Here is a 22,257-nt window from a genome sequence, read left to right on the forward strand (position 1 = left end):
CCTGCCCACTCTCATCCAATCTCGCTACTTAGACCAGGGTTAAAACAAGGTCTTGGGAAAGATCTCTGGTTTAAGGAAATCCATGTGTGCATCATTGAAAAGTATGTCACATTATTTATTGACTGGCTTTAATGTGCATTGTTTTTTCCCACTAATCTCGATGCACTTGCCATCTTGCTTGCACACAGATGAGGCCAATTTTTTTTTCTCTAAGGTCAAATGGAATTGTAATGAATTGGACTCTATTCTATATATATATATACATACATACATATATGTATTCTTACATATATATACATACATACATACATGCACTTTAACAAAACCGTTTTTTCTGAGCCTTGAAGAAGTTATGACTTGGGGCATGCAATTTCTTTTGATTTCTGATGATTAACTGCATACATATCTGTTATACCTTGGAGCAACAATGAAAACTCTTTTAACCCTGCTTCCCTGAAGTGGAAGAGTTGAGGCATAAAAGTGAGCAACAACAGCAACAATTCCTCCATTCAAGTACATGGAAAACTTGAGAGAAGTTTGTAAGAATTGTTGGCGTTGAAAACATTCACCCTAGAGATAGTAGGGCTATATATCCTGAATAATTGCTTTATCCGTTTGTTTTGCGTTTTTGTTAATCTTGTGGGTGAAACCATTAATCTACCTTCTGATGTTTCCCAGATGTCTTGAATTACTACATCCACTGCAGCATAGTCAGCAGAAGTCCCTTTCAGAAGGTTTGTATTGTAATTATAATGGATTTTCATGCCCACATATTATGACAGGGCTTTTCGCAGCCTTGCTGATGAATATTTAAATCTAGATGCAGTTTAGTCAATGGAGGTAAAGCAGCATAATAAAGGTGGGAAAAGGCTGCAGGTATAACTCATGAGTAATTCCTAATTTGGAAGGTGTGTAAGCTTTTTATTTTGAGACAAACTGCAATGAAATGCCCTATTACTAGCTTTAAAAGTCTCCAACTACAAATGAGCAGCGTTCAAAAAGTTATACAAGTGAGATCCACACAATTTGTACTTGCAATATTTGACTCAGTGGCATTAGGGTTAGACCATCCGGCTGAATGATAACAAAGACTTTTAAAATGTTATGTGTTGCTCCCTTGCTTGATGCGCTCACTATTTGAAGGATAGAGTGCAGACAAACCCCATTGGTTGTCATCAATCAAGAGGTCATAAAGATTGAGCCGCCTATACTCAAGAGTGCCCCAGGAAGTTGTGTGGCTTGCCCTAAGTTCAGCAGTTCTGTTTGGCTGAAGTGAAGTCCAGTGTTCTCATTTATTTGTCTGCACGTGTGTTGCAGCTCTTGTGTTGTGACTTGTGTTGCAGCTCCTCTACAAGCTTTAGACATTGTACAAGTTAATATATAATGCACCACAAGCCCACCTTTTTTCAATATGTCTAATTTATAAAGCTGTTTCTAACCACTGACTCACTCACTGATATAAATGTTTAGTACCATCTAGATGGGCTAGAATGTTGAAATTTTGCATACTGATGCAACTTGAAGCCAATATCGCAGGAAAAATCACAAAACAGATGGAAAATTTCTGTAAACTAAAAATATCCAAAAACAAAAGTTGGCCGGTGCAGTCTCAATCTGATCACTATGGATCATGTGACCCAAGACAATGTATAGCTGACACTCAAGCTGGTTGCTAGGCAATGCTAATCCATGCCTCGTCCGCCTCTTATTTTGTAACTTTTGCCGTATTTACATAAAAAATACTATATCTGTAAACTTCTAAATGAAGAGCTCATGCTAATCACTAATTCTTGATTTACTTGAGTTATGCAAGCACAATACACCATCAAATGTATAAATCACACTCACAATCCATATTAACATGTATAAAGCTATGTTTATTATGTATGCACATAGGATGCACTTGAGTAGTTTCTTGCAGTGTGCACACAGATGAGGCTCTCCCCCTCCCAAATAGAGATCGTTTAAGAAGAGAGTATTTCAGCAAATGGACAGTGACAGGACCTGGGGTCACAGTTATAAAATAAACTAGAACTGCCACTTTATAACTGCTGACAGTCCGCTTTCATTGGACACCCTTTCATTGGACACCATTTCATTGAACACACTTTCATTGGACACGCTTTGATACAACCCCGCTTTCATTGGACACGCTTTGATACAACACCGCTTTGTTACAACCTTGCTTTCATACAACCCCACTTTCATACAACCCCACTTTCATTGGACATACTTTGATACAACCCAGCTTTCATCAGACACGCTTTGATACAACCCCGCTTTGATACAACCTCACTCTGATACAACGCTGCTTTCATTAAACCCTGCTTTCATTGGACACGCTTCGATACAACCCAACTTTCATTGGACACGCTTCGATACAACCCCACGTTCATCAGACATGCGTTGATACAACCCCGCTTTGATACAACCCCGCTTTGATACAACCCCGCTTTGATACAACCCTGCTTTGATACAACCCTGCTTTCATCAGACACACTTTGATACAACGTCCCTTTGATACAACCCTGCTTTCATCAGACATGCTTTGATATAACCCCACTTTCATCAGACACGGTTTGATACAACCCCGCTTTCATCAGACACGCTTTGATACAACCCTGCTTTCATCAGACATGCTTTGACACAACCCCACTTTGATACAACCCCGCTTTGATACAACCCCACTTTGATACAACCCCGCTTTGATACAACCTCGCTTTGATACAATGTTGCTTTCATACAACCCTGCTTTGATACAACCTCGCTTTGATACAACCTTGCTTTGATACATCGTTACTTTCATACAACCCCATTTTGATACAATGTTGCTTTCATACAGCCCCACTTTAATCATAATTAAAGGTACACTGAAAAGTCACAGGGCTCGAGAAGATAAATGTAGAGTTTCTTCTTCTTCACACAATAACAACTGCTACCTTCCAGAACGTACAATCATGTTGAAATTTTAAACACTTGTTCCACTTGAGGACATCTACATTTGTTTAAAGTTTCACGTTGATCAATCAAGCGGTTCAAGAGAGATTGTTATTTAAATATTTCCCTTGAATTATTTATGGCTACCAAACTGAACAACCAATCTTGTTGAAATTTTACAATCTAATTCCGCTTGAACCCTTCTACATTACTGGAAAGTTTCACTTCGATCAATGAAGCAGTTCAATAGATACAAGGTTTTTAAGATATCCATTGAATTATTTATCGCTGCTAAACTATGTGACCTATTGCAAATCCCAAAAGGTAACTTTAGCATTCTGATATGGAGAACATATGTGTGAAGTTTCCACTTGATGTGATCAAAAATGAGGGAGGGGGTAGGTTATAAAGGTTTATGCTTCAAAAAAATCAGAGCTCCCAAACCATGTGACCTACGACGTCACAGCCCCTGAACCTTTTGTTTATCATGGGTACGTGGTCATGCATGTAAAGGTTAGCCTCTATCTGTTCAGCTGTTTCGGAGGAAATGGATTTTCTCTTAAAACAATATGGCAGCCGAACCACATGAGCTATGACGTCGTTATTAAAAAAAATTCTCCATCAATTTATCCCGAGATGATTCTTAAGAAATATCATCCTGATTGGATGAAGTTTTCTACTTTTCGAATTATGACGTCATAATGGAGGAACATCATGATGTCAATGGAGGAATGACGACTATGACGTCGTCATTCACATGGGTTATTCTCCATGGATAGTTCTTTACAATGAGACATGTATCAAATTTTTGTGTGCAGTGCTTTTGCAGATATAGAGATGCAATTGTTTTCGGTTTTTCCAAGATAGTGTCCATACCACGTGACCTGTGGCGTCATAATTTCAATTAAAGGATTCTACAGGCCGAGGTGCTGCAATGGTGAAAAAATGCTGTCAATCAGTCCAATTATTGCAGAGAAAATGATTTTTAAAGGAAATAAATCCGAAAAATGGCAGTGGCACAATCAGTTAGATGGCCTGAGAAGAAAAGTGTTGTGTTTCTTCTTCTTCCAAAAATAACGACTTCTGGCTTCCAGACTGTACAACAAATCATGTTGAAATTTTAAACACTTATTCTGATTGATGACAGCTACATTACCTTAAAGTTTCAAGTCGATCGATGCAGCGGTTCAAGAGATTTAAGGTTTTTAAGATTTTCGTTCAATTACTAATTGCGGCCAAACCATGTGACTTAACGCAACTTCCCAAGTAAGGTTTTAACTTCCCCACATGGGGAACGTTTGTTTAAAGTTTCCACTTGATATCTTTAAAAATGAGGGAGGAGATGGTTTTAAAGTTTATGCTTAAAACCATGTGACGTATGACGTCATCACCTGGGAACTTCTTGTTCGTCATGGGTATGTGATTATGAATGCCAAGTTTGGGCTCGATCTGTTCAGCCATTGCGGAGAAAAAGGGGTTTTCGTGTTTTTCATGAAAAATAATATGGGGGCCAAACCAGGTGACGTATGAGGTCGAAATTTTTTTGGCCCTAAATTTTTTTTCATTTAGGTCATGGACAAAAAATATCATTTGTGCCATCAAGGATTCTGTGAGTCGAATTCTAACCTCGTAACATTAGCACTTTTAATATACTAAATGAAAAATCACTCATAGAGCGACACTTGGCAAAATAGAACAAAGCAGAATGGCACTCAATAGAGCATCCTTTTGACCTCTTATATAATTGGTGGTTGAATTCAGTTAGCTGACATGAAAATCCAATTCAAATTTCAAGTCAATCGGATGAAAATTGAGGCATTTAGAAATTTGAAAAAAAAGGGATTGACCTTTCGCCTATTTTGACCGTTTGGCCTATGCTGATCCCCAAAATAGTTGGTGGTTGCATTTAGTTTGCTGATATGTAAATCCCATTCAATTTTCAAGTGAATCGGATTAAAATTGAGGATTTTAGAAATTTGAAATTGTTGTTGACATTTGGCCTATGTTGATCTTTTGGCCTGTGTTGATCTCATCAATAGTTGGTGGTTGAATTCAGTTCGCCGATATGTAAATCCTCTTCAAATTTCAAGTCAATTGGATGAAAATTCAGGATTTTAGAAATTCAAAAAAAAGTGGTTGACCTTTGGCCTACGTTTACCTCTTGGCCGATGCTGATCTCAAAAATAGTTGGTGGTTGAATTCAGTAAGCTGATATGAAAATCCCATTCAAATTTCAAGTGAATCGGATGAAAATTGAGGATTTTAAAAATTCGAAATTGTTGTTGCCCTTTGGCCTATGTTGACCTTTTGGCCTATGCTGATCTCAAAAATTGTTGGTGTTTGAATTCAGTTAGCTGATATGAAAATCCTATTCAAATTTCAAGTCAATCGGATGAAAATTAAGGATTTTAGAAACTTGAAAAAAGTGGTTGACCTTTGGCCTATGTTGACCTTTTGGCCTATGTTGATCTCATCAATAGTTGGTGGTTGAATTCAGTTCGCCGATTTGTAAATCCTCTTCAAATTTCAAGCCAATCGGATGAAAATTGAGGATTTTAAAAATTTGAAAAAAGTGGTTGACCTTTGGCCTATGTTGACCTTTTGGCCTTCGTTGATCTCAAAAATAGTTGGTGGTTGAATTCAGTTAGTCGATATGTAAATCCTCTTCAAAAATTTGAAAAAAGTGGTTGACCTTTTGGACCCCAAAAATATATAGGATTTTGTCGGACCACAAACTCTACCATTTCGGAAAGTTTCGTGAAGATCGGTTGAAAATTGTGACCTGTAGGCAATTATAAGTGAGCGGACGGACAAACAAACAAACACACACACAAACAAACACACACACACAAACAGGAGTGAGCAACATACTTGCAATAAATAAAAAAAGATTTTGCCAAGTAATAAACATTTTTTTTTGCTCCCAATACAGAGTTCTTTAGAATGAGCCATGTCTCAATTTTTTCCATTGAGCCGTTTCGGAGATATAGAAGGGCAAAGTTGAAGGTTTTTTCCAAGATGGTGCCAATAACATGTGATCTATGACGTTATAATTAGCATTAAAAATTCTACAAGTTTAGCCAATCACTTGTTGAAAATTTCGTGCCAATTGGACCAACGGTTGCAGAGAACATTAATTTTAAAGTTTTCGGACATGAAAAAAGTGGCGGAATAAAATTAGTGGCGGAGAAAAACTCTAGGAAAAACAATAAGTATTCCTTTACATTGCATGTAGAGGAAATCTAATTAAAAGAGAGTTATGACGGTAGTAAGCAGGGATTTTTCACTATGTGTAGTTGATGTATGGGCACCTTAGAAGGCATGCCACGCAAGTAGTAGGTCGGATAGATGTAATTTGGAAGAATATTGGCATCCGGCCATAAAAACATTGCCTCAAACAGGGAACCATGATTGTCATGGGGCCCGCAAGCTAACCCCTGCTCTAGCGGGGAAAATGGCCTTAAAACGATCATTCATTCATTTTCATTCATTGGTTTTAAAAAAGAAATCCACCAGAGTAAGCAGTTTACTCAGAGGATTGTCTTCTTCATGGCATCCATTGGTGTATCCAATTAAACAAAAATCATAGGTGGTCTTTGGTGTAATCATGGGATTAGCATTGTCCAATTAAAATGTTCATAATGTCACAAACAGAAAAAACAAATCAAAAGATTAATTAACATTTTATTATTTATTTTTTTTGTACACAAGATCGAGGCTCGTGAAAGAGCTAATATTAATCACACAAAAAGTCAAACCGACACACAAAACACAAAATAAGGGGAGCGGTAGACAAGATGGGGATAGAGGGGGAAGGACGGACACAAACACAACATTTGAGCACAGGACATCGAGAGAACTGTGGGAGGGAGAGGGCCTGGGGGGAGGTGGGAGAGGTATAAAACATATGGACACTGCAAGGATTTCCAGGAAAGAAATGAAAGGTTCAAATTTGTCATTCAAATTTAATGAAAAGCAATGCGTGGAAGCTGAACAAAAAGGCTAGAGAAGAAACTGAAGGTATAAATTTGAAAGAAGGTTAAATGACATTGTGTTGGGTCATGGCAGGAATATGTTGGTTATGGTACATGTAGGAGCAAATGAGAGAGGAAAAGTTTACTCAGAGGGTTTTAAAAATTGATACAGATTATTGGGTGCCAACTGAAAACAAAGGGTTGAGGGAATGTTTTCTGGTATTCTTCCAAGAATAGGGAAATGATTTATTTATGAGTGGAGTGATTAACCTATCATTTGAAGAATGGTTATAGCAGTAGGGTTTTGCATTTTTGAAGCAATGGAGTAATTTTGGGGCCAAAGGGATTGTTTAGAGAAGGATGGGTAAGCAGAAACGGGGCAACAGTGTTTGCAATGGCAATTGAGGAGGGAATTTGGGCTTTTTATGCCAAAGCAGGGTGAAGAGGTTATAAAGGAAGGTGCTACAACTGATGATGATGGGGTGAGTCATCGCTTTCGGCGAATCTCTTCCCTTTGTTGGCGTGCTCACTAAGCATTGTGCATTGTGCGATGGCTGTATAGCCCAATGCGGGACCCGCAGCATCTACTACAAACATTGCAGGTATAGACTGGTCCTTGTGGAGATGGACGTTGGCAGATTTTCCTTTCTTGCCTCTGCTGTCTTTCAATAGCAAGTGTCCGACATACAAAGTGGTCCAGGCCTTTGCGGAAAACACAGTTCCGCTACAACTGATAGCATGACTGTTAAAGGTTGATAGTAAAGAATAATTCCAGTAAGGGAAAAGTATTTTTAAAATACTGTACACAAAACCAGGAGCTTAAATAATAAGATTGAGGAACTTTACAAAAGGAAGGTCACGTTTAACAAATTTATTGGAGTTCTCTGAAGCAGTTTCTGACTGCGTAGATTAGTGAAGTGCAGTGAATAAGTATATATAGACTTAGGCATTTGATAAGGTACCACAAAGGAGGCTGTAAGCTATGATGTATGGCTAGTGGAGTAGCTTACTGAATTCACAACTGACTTAGTGATAGGAAACAACGAGTGGCTGTGAGTGGAAGGATGTCTGGCTGGGAAGATGCACCGTAAGTTGTGTTTGTGAGGTATCTTGGGGATCAGTACTTGGACCATTCATTTACCTTTTTAATTTCGACGGTGTGGTAAGAATTGGCTTTCCAAATTTGCATATGATACCAATATTTGAGGTAGATAGCAGAGAGTCAGGTGGTCAGATTCAGAGAAATCTGGATGCTTTCTTTGGTTTGGCAAAATATTGGCAGATGCAGTTCATCAATAGGAAATGCTGTATCATGGAGGGGCAGTCATGGAGCAAGTGGCACTCAAGAAGGATCTGGGGTTGGTAACAAATATTGGGGGTAAGCAGGTAGCACAGTGACAGACAGCTATATGTACAGCTAATAGGATTTTGCAAATTGTATTCACCAAGGGATAAATTATAAACCAAGACTGGAAGTGTTAACTGTATGGAGGAGTTTAATGAGGAAGGCCTCACCTCAAATATTGTGTCCAGTTTGGCGTTACTCTGGAGTTACCTTTAATAAGCTATGAAGAGCGGCCGAAGGAGACGTGAGTTTTTTTTTCAGAAAGGAAGCGGTTACAAGGGGGTCTGATAGAGATTGTTTAAGATAATGAAGCGTAACGACAAAATAAATGCAAAAGAGTATTTCAGCAGAATGGACAGTGACAGGACCAAGTATAAAAGCAGCGATCATAGTCATAAAAGCAGTCATAGTCATAGTCATAGTCAGTCATAGTCATATGACTTTCATATGTCATAGTCATATGAGTCATAAGCAGTCATCGTCATAAAATAAATGAAAAGAGAGTTATGATGTTGTAAGTTATAAGCAGTGATCTTTCACTCAGAGTAGTTAATGCATGATCACCTTTGGAAGGTAGTTGCAGCAGAAACAGTCGATAGGTTTAAGCTGGAAGTAGATAGGCCACAATGGTGGGTTTAGATATATTCCCCCCTCTCAATTTTTTCTTTGTAATCACTACTTCTTTGAATGACTCAATTATTACCACCTCGTGCAATTCGATGGGGGAAGTTTTTCCTCAAGTCTTACCGGACGTTACTGCTGGCGATAACTCACCTCCTACTCTTCCAAAAAGGCACTGGGTGTCTAACGCCCACCAACTATTATGCTTGCAAATGGGACAACCAGTTTAACGTCCCAGCTGAGGGGCGTCACACTGTGATGCAACGTCCTGCCTCCGAAGCACCAATCCAACAGTTTATAATTGGGTTGGAAAACGAATCCAGACTAGACAGCTTGAAGGCAAGTGCGTTACATCTGTGCAATCCTTATCCGAACCTCCAGGCCTCACCATCAGCCATGTCCTCTCCTGGGCCAACCATATTGTAAAGCTGTTCTCCAAAACCAGCTACAGACTGGACCTACAACATCTTCATTCATAGCTTATTGGGGTATTGCTCTCCCATCTAGGTTAGCACCACATTATCATATCTGTCTCCTCTAGAACCCACTGAATTTACAGCTCTCAACATTCTAGTAATCTCCCACAATGAGAGTGAAGCAGAAGGCCTCTTGCTCTCACATTTTAATCTTTCGTTTTCTTGTTTGTTGTTTTTCTTCTTTTTAAACATCATATTTAAAATGTAAATTGGAAATACTGTTGTGCTGAAACAAAAATATATAATTAATGAATACAAATACCTCGGGCCCTGGGTGAGCCTCATTTTGATACCTTCTGACAACTAATTATGAAGATTACCACCAACAGGAAATTAGCAAAATGTTATCCCATTTTGTAAACATTCAAATACAGTATGTCAAAAGCTTATGTCCCATTATTTTTGTACTTTTTCATTTTACAAGATAGTATATCAGACCAAAAAGGACATCATTCTGGTAGGATAGGGTGTAATTGCAAAGATGTTGTGTTGGTCAGGAACTATAAAAAAGGAAGTCAATATTTTAAGAATTCTTTTTTCCTAAATACCTTCTAGAACATTCTGTTTCCTTATGATTATAGTGGTGGTGGTTAAAGAGTTGCTTGTATGCTGATATTTTTTATTTTTACCTCATGGAGAGAATTGAATCTCACGGAAATTCTACTCATGTTCACTGTGCAAAGTTAAACCGATAAAGCAAGAGAGCATATTTCATTACGTATAATGAGGAAGCTTCACTGTTGCCTCTAATCGTAGTTTTGTACCATGTGATCAAATGCATAGTGCTCATTTTCTATTTCCCTGTATGCTGTAATGAAGACTTTATATAAAATAAGCTGAAATCCAAGCTCGTATTGTGTTCGCGGAACCATCACAAACACAGATAAAACAAATTCCCATTACAAGTTCCTTCCTTGACTCAAATGTTACTCCAGAAACTGTTGTGTTAGGAAGAAAGAAAAAATTGTATTTAGCTTCTCTAAAACGGTGTGATTGCTTTTGGAGGTGACATTTGAATAAAGAATTGGGGGTTTGGGGAGTGGGGGCGGCGGTGTAGAGGTGTAAAGCAGGAAAATGAGAAAAACAAGTACAGATACATTCAAAGTACACCGCCTCATGCCAAAATAAATAAATAACATCCTTCAGCGCACGACATTTCCGGAGAGCCTCGCCCCCCAACCATATCGCCATGCAGCACAAAGAGCCAGTGGGAGGGAGAGGTGTACAATAATTGCGTAGATTAATTGCGTAAAATAATTTCTCAATCAATTAGATAATAGCATACATCAACCACCAGTGTTTCATCCGAAGCTGTAACTTTTGGCAAATTAATTAAATAAGTCATTAATAAATAATATATCGATTAATTGATTAATCAATAAATAAAAATATCCTTTATAGCCACATCACTTGGTCACTGTAGTGTCCAAATTTCAGCTTCCTTGCTCAAAAGGTGCCTTAGATATTGCCCAGATGAGAAAGAAAATAAATAAGTGATTAATAATGAAAATAAATAAATAATAATGGTAAAGTAATTAAATTATTAATCAATTGGCTAATATAATACCGAAACCACCACCGTTTCATCCGAATCTGTAACTTAAAAAAAATAAAATAATGAAGTCACTAATCGAATAATTAATTGATTAATTGATTAAACAATAAATCAAAAATATCCCTTGCAGCCAAATCACTTGGTCACTGTGTCCAAATATCAGCTTCTCAGCTCAAAAGGTGCCTGAGATATTGCACAGATGAGAAAGGAAATAAATAAGTACTTGATTAATTGATTAATAATTGAGTAATTAAATAGTTAATCAATTAATACCAAAAAAATACCGTTTTTTCCAAAGCACTTGCTCACTATTGTTCTGAAATTTCAGCTTCCTAACTCAAAGGGTAGCTGAGAAATCTCCCAGGCAAACAGGAAAACAATTTCAGCGCACATTATCGCCGTGAAAACTGAGTACTCCCTTTCAGCGCGTCATCACCGGGCTCCCTTCCGTGCCCAGTGATGACGTCATGCAGTGCCTTGAGTTGGAATAGGAAAGGAGCGGTGTACAATAATTCGGAAAATAGAGAAGGTTTGGTACTTTTGGAGAGGATATGAAAAACAAGAGGGGAGGAAGGGATTGCATGAAGAAAGGAGGAATGAGAAAGGCCAGAGTTGGCATAATTGTCCACTTGAAAATCAAACGGCCACTATATCTATCAATGCGAGTAGTGATATATGAGTACTTGCCTATCTTCTGCTTGTGTCGCTTCCAGATACAGCATAGTTATCTTCATACCAAGTGTGAACCAGCTGCAAGAATGGAGAAAACCAAAGGCCATTACCATTATGGGGCTAAGAGGAGGAAATAAAAATGATGAACATTGGAGATGATAATGTACAGCAGATGGGAATAATTATGCAATGGAGATAAATGTTGCTAAAATATTTCCAGCTGGCTGAAAGGAAGTTTTTTCCAAAGCGGCGTAAAGAATATGTAAAGAAGGGCATGGAAACCGCTCACTGTGTACAGTCTCTCAATATGTTTCTATTTCCTATCTGCAGAGATTGACAGGTGGGCTGCGGTTGCTCTCGGATGTGCAGTCAATAATCCTTGAACTCATTGTATTCACGGCAGAGGACATCCCCAACACACAGGTGTGCATCCAAGTGCTGCATTATTCTTATCCAGAACCTTCACACATTTAGCAATCAGCTCAGATTTTAACTCGTATATCTCCGTAGTATCTATGTATCTCTCCAGTGATATCCCAATACTTGGTAAAGGGAAAAATAAAATGCAACATTAAAAGATGAAATTAAGAGAGACTTTTGTATCATAGTCTGTCTGCCATGCATGTGGATTGTTGCAATGACCAGAACAGGGATAGCATTTTCACTGAGGATCTTGAATCAAAGAAAACCTTATGCAGGATGAAGTTGTCGAAGAACTTGTCATCAAATAGCATCGGCATCATCCAAGCTTTCCTGCTAAATAACTCGAAGATGGTTCCTGGTGGTATTCAATGCCCACGTGCCAATTGGTCTATTAATTATGAGGTCAGTTTTTCCTTTTTTTTTGGTGATGTTCAATTTCTTCCACAAGAGGAGGCCACTTGGCCCATCTTGCCTTCACCATAACCTCTACCCTATTGACAATATATATCAGTTGACTTGTATAATAAGTAATAACGCAATTCTTACCATTAACTTAATGTAACTTAGCATCCACATTACTTTCAATACATTACTTACCTGCAGGCAGGGAGATTGGCGAGGGTGAAGTACACAATGGCCTCATCCTATTGAGAGATCAAGTATGATCTTGAGCATCCACAACCTAAATGCATATGTATCAAGGAATATATGATCAGGAACAATGTCAGAACAGGTGTGAAAGTGGCTCAAAAACTATTCTACTTTTACAGGTAGCAAACTTACCTGAACCAAAGTTTGCAAAGGAGAGGAGAGATGGGAATGGGTAACATGGGCCGGTTTTTGGATGCAAACATTTTTTCGTTAAAAAAAGACTATTGAGATACCTTGCTTCACCGTGATGTGTATCCTTTGAAAGCAACTCCTTCATCAGTGAAGAGATGGAGAAGGAGTATGTTCCTGAGATATTCACCAATTTCTAGCAGAAATTTGAGAATGGAGGAAATGACAGAGGAATCAGATCTCAATAGAGCCTGACCTTTTGGCTATAGCTCTTCTGAGGATGGATATGCATCAATGTTGGGCCTTTGGGATAAGCAGAAGGTCTTCATTGCTGGGGTTCGCTTTCCAGGTGAAGAAAGCAAGATGTTTGCTGGCTATTGCTTCACTACATTTTTCTATAAACCAGAAATGGAACATTTGGCAGGAGAGCTGGAGATGAGAGAATGAGATTATGGATGAAGGAAAGTAAGTCCTTTTGAAAGTGTTCCAGGCTCCATCCACAATCTGCAGCCAAATAAATCAATGACCAGTGTTGTTAATAAATATCCATTTATAGACCACGTCATGCAACTTGACATTGAATATTTAGCCTAAATTTTTGGAAATTTGACTGATGTTGCTGTTGAGGATGAAAATAGTAACTTGTATTCTCTTTATGTGTCCTCTAAGCAGGCTCAGTTATTGAACATTCAGCAGTCTCTAAACAGCACTGAAGTATCGTTGCACCAGCTAACAGCTTTGGTCAACTGTCGTGGCTTACACAAGGTACGCCAAACATCTCGATACATTCTTCTCATGAAAATTTAAACTTGTGCTTTTATTTGATGAAAACATTAGGGACAGATATAATGGACGAAAATAAAGTTACAATCTCTATCACATCTGACAACTTAAAATGTGACATGAGCATAACGTTGTTTATGTTGCCATCTCGTTCTGTCTGTTTGTTACCTCCGCCACCGAAGGTGGATGGAGTTTATATTTTCATGCCTGTTTGTCCTTCAGTCTGTTTGTCTGTGAACAGGATATCTCAAAAGGTTATGGACAGATTCAAATGACACTTGGTGGACAGGTTGAGTGTGTGACAAGGTGAATTGATTCTAGTTTGGTGAAGATCCGGATATGGATATATAGACCCCTTCAGACCCCTTCACTTTTTTCACATTTTGTTATGTTGCAGCCTTATGCTGAAATCGTTTAAATTCATTTTTTCCCTCATCAATCGACACTCAATACCCCATGATCACAAAGAGAAAACAGGATTTTAGAAAGTTTTGTAATTTATTAAAAAGAAAAAACTGAAATATCACATTGACATAAGTATTCAGACCCTTTGCTATGACACTTGAAATTTTGCTCAGGTGCCTCCCATTTCTCTTGATCATCTTTGAGATGTTTCTACACTTTTATTGGAGTCCACCTGTGGTAAATTCAATTGATTGGACATGATTTGGAAAGGCACACACCTGTCTATATAAGGTCTCACAGCTGACAATGCATATCAGAGCAAAAACCAAGCCATGAGGTCGAAGGAACTGCCTGTAGAGCTCAGAGACAGGATTGTGTCGAGGCACAGATCTGGGGAGGCCTACAAAAAAAATTCTGCTGCATTGAAGGTTCCCAAGAGCACAGTGGCCTCCATAATTCTTAAATGGAAGAAGTTTGGAACAACCAGGACTCTTCCTAGAGCTGGCCACCCGGCCAAACTGAGCAATCGGGGGAGAAGGGCCTTGTTAAGAGAGGTGACCAAGAACCCGATGGTCACTCTGGCTGAGCTCCAGAGATCCTGTGTGGAGATGGGAGAAACTTCCAGAAGGAAAACCATCACTGTAACACTCCACCGATTTGGGCTTTATGGCAGAGTGGCCAGACGGAAGCCAAACAGTTCAATCTTGTCTCTCACTGTCTGAGAGTCCTTTCGGTGCTTTTTTGCAAACTCCAAGTGGGCTTTCTTGTGTCTTTCACTGAGGAGAGGCTTCCGTCTGGCCACTCTGCCATATGCTTGATGTAACTACAGGTTTAAAATAAGTTTTAGTTCCCATTAATCAAAGTGCATGTTTATGTGTGAAAGAGTAAAGTTTCATTTCAGGACGAGATGCATTTGATGTTGAGTTTTTATTACTTTGGTTCTTTTAACTAAGGTGACTTTGTAACATGCTATATATAGCACCAGATAATTTTTGTTTTGTTTTGTTTTGTTTGTTTTGTTTTTGTTTTGTCTTTTTTAACGTTGGTTGTTAAGGAGTGGTGAATGTACTTAGGACTACATTGGTGCCATGCACGGGCTGTGCTGGGAGGGAACAGTTGGCATGCTGTTTCTTACCCTCTTCTCTCTTGCCTCCACCATCCTCCTCAACATAGTCATCTGCGTCACACCAAAAACATGGTGTTACTTCTACCGCCGGTGCGAGTCGCACCACGTCTGCACACCACACGCGCCTCAACCTGCCACTTCCATTTCCGTTCGGCACAAACAAAGTAATTTTTTTATTAATTATTTGTTGGCAATTCCTTTTTCCTTCACTATTTTTTTTAATACTGTTTCACGCTATTGCCTTTTACTATCCTTTATTTTGTAAACAAAATCTAGGCTCAGAAAAGAGCAAGATGATAGAAAGGGAACATACTAACGGTGGGGTGATGGAGAAACAACTCGACACAAAGAAGCAGTTGATTGAATGAATAGGTGAAGAGGAGAAAGAAGAGAGAAGAGAAACAAAGAGAGAAGAGAAGAAAGGAACAGAGAGTGAGGGGATTGTACTGCATTCAAGGAGAGTCAAAGATGCCTTGCAGGCCCATAATGCAGTTGGATACCCTGGTAGTGTATGGCTGAGGAAACTAGACCTGCATCCCAAAGGTTGTGGGTTCATAATTTAGCTGAAGGCAGCAGTTCTGTGCGACTGGGACTCTAAGCTTTAGGAAGTCCAGTTCGTTTCAGCAGAATTTCCATTTCACTATTGAATCATCAGCAAATACCTAGCTGGCCCATTCACAAAACTTTGGGGTGGAATCATAGGAGTAGTTTGACTTGTCTATTCGGGGGGGGGGGGGGGCAAGGGCTTAATATTAATAATGGGTAGCTATGTCTGACTTCCAAAATTACCGTTTGTTAGTGTAGTTACAGTGTACGTGAAATCACAAATACAGTGTACGTTCATTATTGTTACTCACGTTTAAATACGGGATGTTTTTTTCTCAATTGTAAACTACTGAAAATTTTTTACGTGGGGGCATTGCCCCCTGCGCACCCCCTAAACTCCACCGCTGGGTGGAATAGTCTGCTGGCCTCACTTGCTCTGCTCTATATGCATGTGATGCAAGACCACCAATTGCGATTGACTATTATACCATTGCCTTGTTTACAGGAGGCCATTCTTAATGACTGTGGGCCTCACGCTTTCTATACTATCTACTTCGGAAAAAACATCCCCACAGCACACAAGAAAGTACTGTATACACATGCAATGCTGTTAAATTTAATTCTCAAAAAAAGGTTATTTTAATCACATTTTATTCCATGAAAACTTTTACAAAAAGATCATTTGCTCACCTACTTCCAAAAAAAATTCATTTTATTATTGGAAAGTTAAAAAAAAAAAGTTTAACATGGAGTTCAATAATTGTAGAGGTTGTTTCCCTGGTTTGGCATTAAATTCAAGAGACTAAATTCCAATGCATACTTTATATAGTGAAAAAAAGTAGATGAGAGGTCAAACATTCTGCCGTATTTCCATGTCTCATACATAGATGGCCATTATTGGAAAATGTAGTCATCAGCAAATCCGAAATACCTGAAGTCTCACGGCCAGTAGACATGTGTTTTGATTAGAGAGGACTATACTTAAATTCTTTGCTGACCAGGAACTCGCATTATGAGGACGTCGAAGAAGATGAGATCTGCCGGACTGCGTGTGGGAACACACGCCGCCCGCCCCTTCCCAGTTTCTACAGCTACAGCAGTTTTGGCAGTCAGACAAGTATCCAGCCGACCTCCCAGTCCATCACCAATGCACCCGTGTCGGAGTACATGTGAGTTACTTAGTACTTTGACCACTATTCACTGATAACACCTTGACAGTGTTTGACATCTGTCTTTCAATGGAGCAAATTACTTGCAGACAGAATGAACATCTGGTTCTTACATCTGATAGTATTTACTCATGGGTATAAGACATCACATTTTGCTTTTCTCTAAGAGTAGGCCATTATGTGCATTTGCCTTGGCCAAATTTCATATTGTTGCCTTCACTGAGCAGCTCCAAACCAAGAAGGGAGGGATTGCAATACCAACTGAGATATAACGATCGCTATTGATCACATAGCATTAAAATCATCACCGTCAAGGAACAAACAGAGGCAGAGAAGCATTATTCAAGTGATGTGTATAAAGAGCATAAATGCAACAAAAATGGAAATTACCTAAAAGCAATCTTCATATTTTTTTGAAAGTTAATATAGTTGATATGAAAGGTATAGACTATATATATATATATAAATATACACATATTATATATATATATAAAGACTTGTCATTTAATATGGAATATTTTTTTGTGGGGGTGAACTTACTTTTCAAGATGACTTAGAACCAAAAGTTCATTGGAATTATGTTGAAATTATTCTAGATTTTGTTAATCTGACCTTTAAAAGAAACAAAAACCACATTTGACATTTCGAAGCAAATAAATTGATCCTCGAAAGTGATGTAAACTGATATCGAACTCAATTCATGGACAGTACTGTGTTAAACTTCTGTACGTTTTCCAGAAGTATCTCTTTATTTTGCACATTAGCCAAAAATTTTTTAACAAAAACAAAAGTTAAATTATGACTGGGATTACGGACAGTAAAATTACAGTTCAGTACTTCGTATAACCCCCACGAGCATTCAGGAGAGCACTTACACGTTGAGGCATGCTGTTCACGAGATTTGCCAAGGTTTGGACAGGAATCGCTTGCCATGCAGTGACAATAGCCTGCTGCAATTCACGCACAGAGGTAGGCTGCTGGTCCAAGTTGTCGATTTGATGCGTTAATTCTGCCCACAAGTTCTCTATCGGATTCATATCCGGGGACATGGCAGGCCACTCCATATGCTCTACACCACGGTCAGCAAGAAAGTGTTGGATAATGCGAGCACGATGAGGCCGTGCATTGTCATCTTGGAAGACAAAGTTTCCTCGAAAGCCTGCACGAGCAAATGGAAGCAATGTTTCTTCCAGAATGACCCTGTACTTTAACTGGTTCAGGTTTCCATTCAGAACAACCAGGTCAGTTTTGCCCCCTGCATGAAAAGCAGCCCAAACGGTCACCCCACCACCTCCAGCTTGGACTCTTAGTACGATACAATCTTCGTTGTACGCTTCTTGCACTTGTCTGCGCACTCGGACGCGGCCATCTTGACGATAGACCAGAAATACTCGTCACTGAAGATCACGTGATTCCAATGTCCTGGCTGCCATTGACGGTGCTCTCTGGCCCACTGCAATCGGCGCTGGCTGTGTTGTCTGGTCAGGTGTGGCTTTCTCAGGGGACGCCTGGCACGATAGCCTGCTTGAACCAGTCATTGGTTGACCAGCCTTCTGTATACAGGCACATTTGTCAGTTGCTGCCACTCAGCCCTAAGCCGATTAGCTGACTTAGTACGGCCATTGTGGACTAACCGGTGCAGCTGGCGATCATCCCTCCTTGTGGTTCTGCGGGGACGTCCTGGCCTCGGTATTGGAGTAGGGACACCCCTCTCAGCATTTCTTTTCAGAATCTTTGACACCTGACCTTAAGTGATTCCATACTGCCGAGCAATAGCACGCTGTTTCATGCCGGAATTTCGTAAAGCCACCACTCCATGACAAACAGCATTGTCGAGTTGACGGACCATCTCCAGAAGAAGCGGCAATGACTTTTGTAGACGTGCAGCAGTTGTTTTCCACTAATACAGAACACAACAACCCTTATATACCCGATTGTGAAACCAATCGTCAAATGTACCTGTCCGTACATTTTGTCACGCCACCTGTGATATAATCCTGTTATTGACTTCTTGCTGCGACAGACAATCAGTGACATGGTTCTTTTAACAAAGAAATCACCGAAGCGTAAAAGAAACTCACCAGATTGATATACTGAGTTAAGAAATAAACCCTAGTCAAGAAAAAAAAAAAAATCCATATTAAATGCCAAGTCTGTATATATATATATATATATATATATATATATATATATATATATATATATATATACATATATATATATATTGTTACAGTTGCGGTTTAGATGTTACTTTGGGCCGAGCGGATGGTCCACCGCAACCGTTACAGGATCCCCAATTGGCCCGACTCCCCCAATGTTGACCAGATCGCACCACAGATATTCAATCGGGAAACCTCTAAAGCGACCGAAAGAGAAGGAAGAGTGAAGAAGACAAGAAGACGTACAGAAGAGTAATTGGATTTATTATTTACACATATAAGTAGGAAGCAAGCAGTCACGTTTATTTACAGGGACATGAGACGCAGGTGACACAGTGCAATCTTTAGCTTATACAGACTTATTGTTACTACCCAGGACAGCACGAACAAAACAAACTCACGTACGCAAATGGATGGAAATTGCAGGCAGGAATGACAGGAGGTGGGTGGCTGGAGGAAGGCCCGGAGCTGGCTGGAGTTTGATCCCGCACGGGACGTCGGGCTGGACCTCGACGGCCGCCGATGCCACCGATCCTGTCGTGTGCGCGGGGTAGCGGGTCGGAGCTGCTTGGTGGAGCCAAGCCAACGCTGCTGGTGGGGGGTCTGGCGTGACGGGTTCTCTCGCGTGACGGGTTCTCTCGCGTGACGGGTTCTCTCCTCTCTCTTTTGTTTGTCCAACCACTCTTTCTCCAACGCAACCACTCAACGCAACCACTGACCACCCCTGACGACCAACTCAGCTCTTGTCATGGACCTCTCCACGCGCTCTTGCTCTGACGACCCAGCTCCTTCCCCTGTACTCGTCTCTCCTCTGTAAAAGCTCAACTCTCTTGGGGGCGTCTGTCATGGGTTATATATAGCCCCACCCTTGAACCTTTGCGAACCTCCCCGATCGCTCTTCCTCCGCCCTCTCAAACCAAACCCCTCGTGCTCGGTTGGTTGTTCGGGGCTGGCTCACTCCTCCCCTCTATGACGAGGTGGAGACACGCCTTTCTTCCCCAACCCTGCCTCGTGGTCAATGGCGGATGAAGGGAAAACCGCCCAACATGCAGTTGGCAATGCGAATTGCAATTGACGAAAAGGGGGGAATGGAAGTGTTGGGAGTGGGAATGAAGGGAATCTATCTCTTTCACTGGTGCAATGGAGTATTTCAATTAATGGGAGACACAGCCTTACCCTAAAAACACATAATAAGATATAACTATTGAACAGGGGTATTCTATGATTGGCTGTGGTGTGGATGCTTTATGGACTAATTATGGGATGCCCTTTTGACCTTTACACAGCTCCGGAGGCAGGAGGCGCAGAATAAACAATAATAATAATTCACACAATCAAAAAAATATACAGTCCTCATATCCGCAACACTGCACCCTCCTCCTCTTAGGCAAGTCCCGGGCCTACAACTTTTATTTAGTGTGACACGTAGGTGTAGTTCCCTCTACTTTTAACCTGACCCTGAGTGCGACAGTTTTAAAACATAAATAAATGTGTCCCGCTGCTCCATTGCACCCTGCCTAACAGACTTACGCCCACAGTTAACCGAATTACGGAATTGTTCTCAAACTATACATTTACGGTGGGGAGCATTATTTACAATGACTCTGCTTTTATTTACAAGACTAACCCAGGACCTGTGATTGTTCTTTCTGGGGGGGAGACAGTCTGCTCTGCATCAATGCACCATGAAAGCACCCAAGAACGCACCAATACACACCCAAGCACCAATCGGTGCAGTCACCATTGTTCAAGAATAAAAAATAAATCAACAACCCCCAACCCTGCAGGTGATCTCTTACTCTTCGGCTCCCTCTGCTGGTTATTATTATTGTCTTCCAGTTGTTGTCTTTCTTTCATTTTCTTACTGGCGGCCGATTTGCAATAAAGCTTGCCCAAACGTGTCCATTTTATTTATTTTATTTATGGCCCACAGGGCCGACTATGTGTGGTTCACCTGTGGGGCATCGGTGCCCTGTGGCCAAGGTCCGCCAGCAAGATTTCGGGCCCTCATGGCTGGTTCCAGCAGAGGGGCCATGCCCCAACCCATGGGGTCCATAAGTGGTGCTCGGCCACAGACATGTGGTCCATAATGTGGTGCATCGATGCAGACAGCTGGTTCTGAGAGTGCCGGCCGCACAATGGCCGACTCATGCACGCTCCCCTCGGCACCCAATGGCGCACAGGTCATGTGGGAGACAAAAGAGACAATTGAGCGAGGGGTAAGGTCACAAGGGTACACATCAATAAGGCAATGCAAGGCGAAATGCGTACGGAGAGCGAAATGAGAAAGCTCGTCCCTACCGTACGTCACCCCCCCTGTCACCTACACTACCCTTGCCCTTACCCCATATGTACAAAAATCTACACATTACCAATCCATCGCTACCGTCACGTCTTCCCCTTATTTCCCTCATACCAAATTCGTCTTCACTCCCCCACTATCCAAAATTTGCCATCACCCAATTCGTCATCAATCCTCATAAGGAGGAAGAGATGGAACAACAAAGCACAATGTCACACCCACGTCATGATGCGTCTCACAATCCAAACATTTGCATCATAAAATAATTAAACATGGCATGGTGTGGAGTACCTGTCACCTCAGGTGAGTGGATGCAGATGGTGCGAGGAGACTTCATCCTAACTACTTTCTAAATGACATTAACACACTTTACACTACCCGGGGTCTTTCCCCGCCAATCCATTGGCCAACTTACACTATGGGTTCTAAAAACCAATTCCCATTGACCAAACTGTGGTGCTTCTCAATTTGGGGTCTCACTCCCCCGATTCATCTCCCGGTGCCCTTGCACAATTTCTGGGCTGTGACGTGTAGCTCTCCCAGCAGGTCTACCCACCTGCACACCTCCACCACTGTAGTTGCCACCCGAGCTTACCTAGCTCCTCACCCTAACCTAACTAACTGGGGAAGACCCCTCTTGGCTCTGTCACCCCTTGGTGCCCTCTGGCACTGGGCTACCCGGGTCCGTCCTCCGGATCCTCGGGCCCCATCCACTACAACTACCGGCTCCCAGAGCCCACCTGCGGCCTCACCTGGCCGACATCCTCACAGTGGTGGAGTGCCCAACCAACTACACACACTAACAGGCTACACGCCCAGCCATTTCCACAACACTAATGCACCCATCCAAACATCATTCTTCCACTCGCACCACAGATGCCAATATCCAACCACAATTTACCTATACCCTCTACCCAACGCTTACACTACCCGCCCCGGGTATTCGTGATGGGGTTCCATCCTTCCCCCATTCACACCTTCGCA

At 40.8% G+C, this 22,257-nt stretch overlaps 1 protein-coding gene and 1 long non-coding RNA gene across 5 annotated transcripts in view; one reads left to right on the top strand and one right to left on the bottom strand.

The window, feature by feature from the left end:
* Positions 1-22,257, top strand: part of TTYH2 (tweety family member 2) — a 155,478-nt gene that overhangs the window by 100,456 nt on the left and 32,765 nt on the right. The window contains exons 8-12 of one of the 4 annotated variants that reach the window (XM_068110650.2): positions 679-734; positions 11,911-12,003; positions 13,456-13,548; positions 15,045-15,187; positions 16,645-16,812. In XM_068110650.2, coding sequence (XP_067966751.1) covers positions 679-734; positions 11,911-12,003; positions 13,456-13,548; positions 15,045-15,187; positions 16,645-16,812 — 553 coding nt within the window. Of the gene's footprint in view, positions 1-678; positions 735-11,910; positions 12,004-13,452; positions 13,549-15,044; positions 15,188-16,644; positions 16,813-22,257 lie in introns of all 4 variants that reach the window. The other 3 variants (XM_068110649.2, XM_068110651.2, XM_078774193.1) reach the window with 3 other exon arrangements.
* Positions 12,643-16,670, bottom strand: LOC137423454 (uncharacterized). The gene is made up of 3 exons (XR_010983711.1): positions 16,575-16,670; positions 15,107-15,148; positions 12,643-12,685 (listed from the first exon to the last, which is right to left on the bottom strand). It is a non-coding gene; the product is annotated as an uncharacterized LOC137423454 (long non-coding RNA).

This window comes from Myxine glutinosa, chromosome 3 (genome assembly GCF_964187855.1).
Source record: "Myxine glutinosa chromosome 3, kmMyxGlut1.1, whole genome shotgun sequence".
Lineage (NCBI taxonomy): Eukaryota > Metazoa > Chordata > Myxini > Myxiniformes > Myxinidae > Myxine > Myxine glutinosa.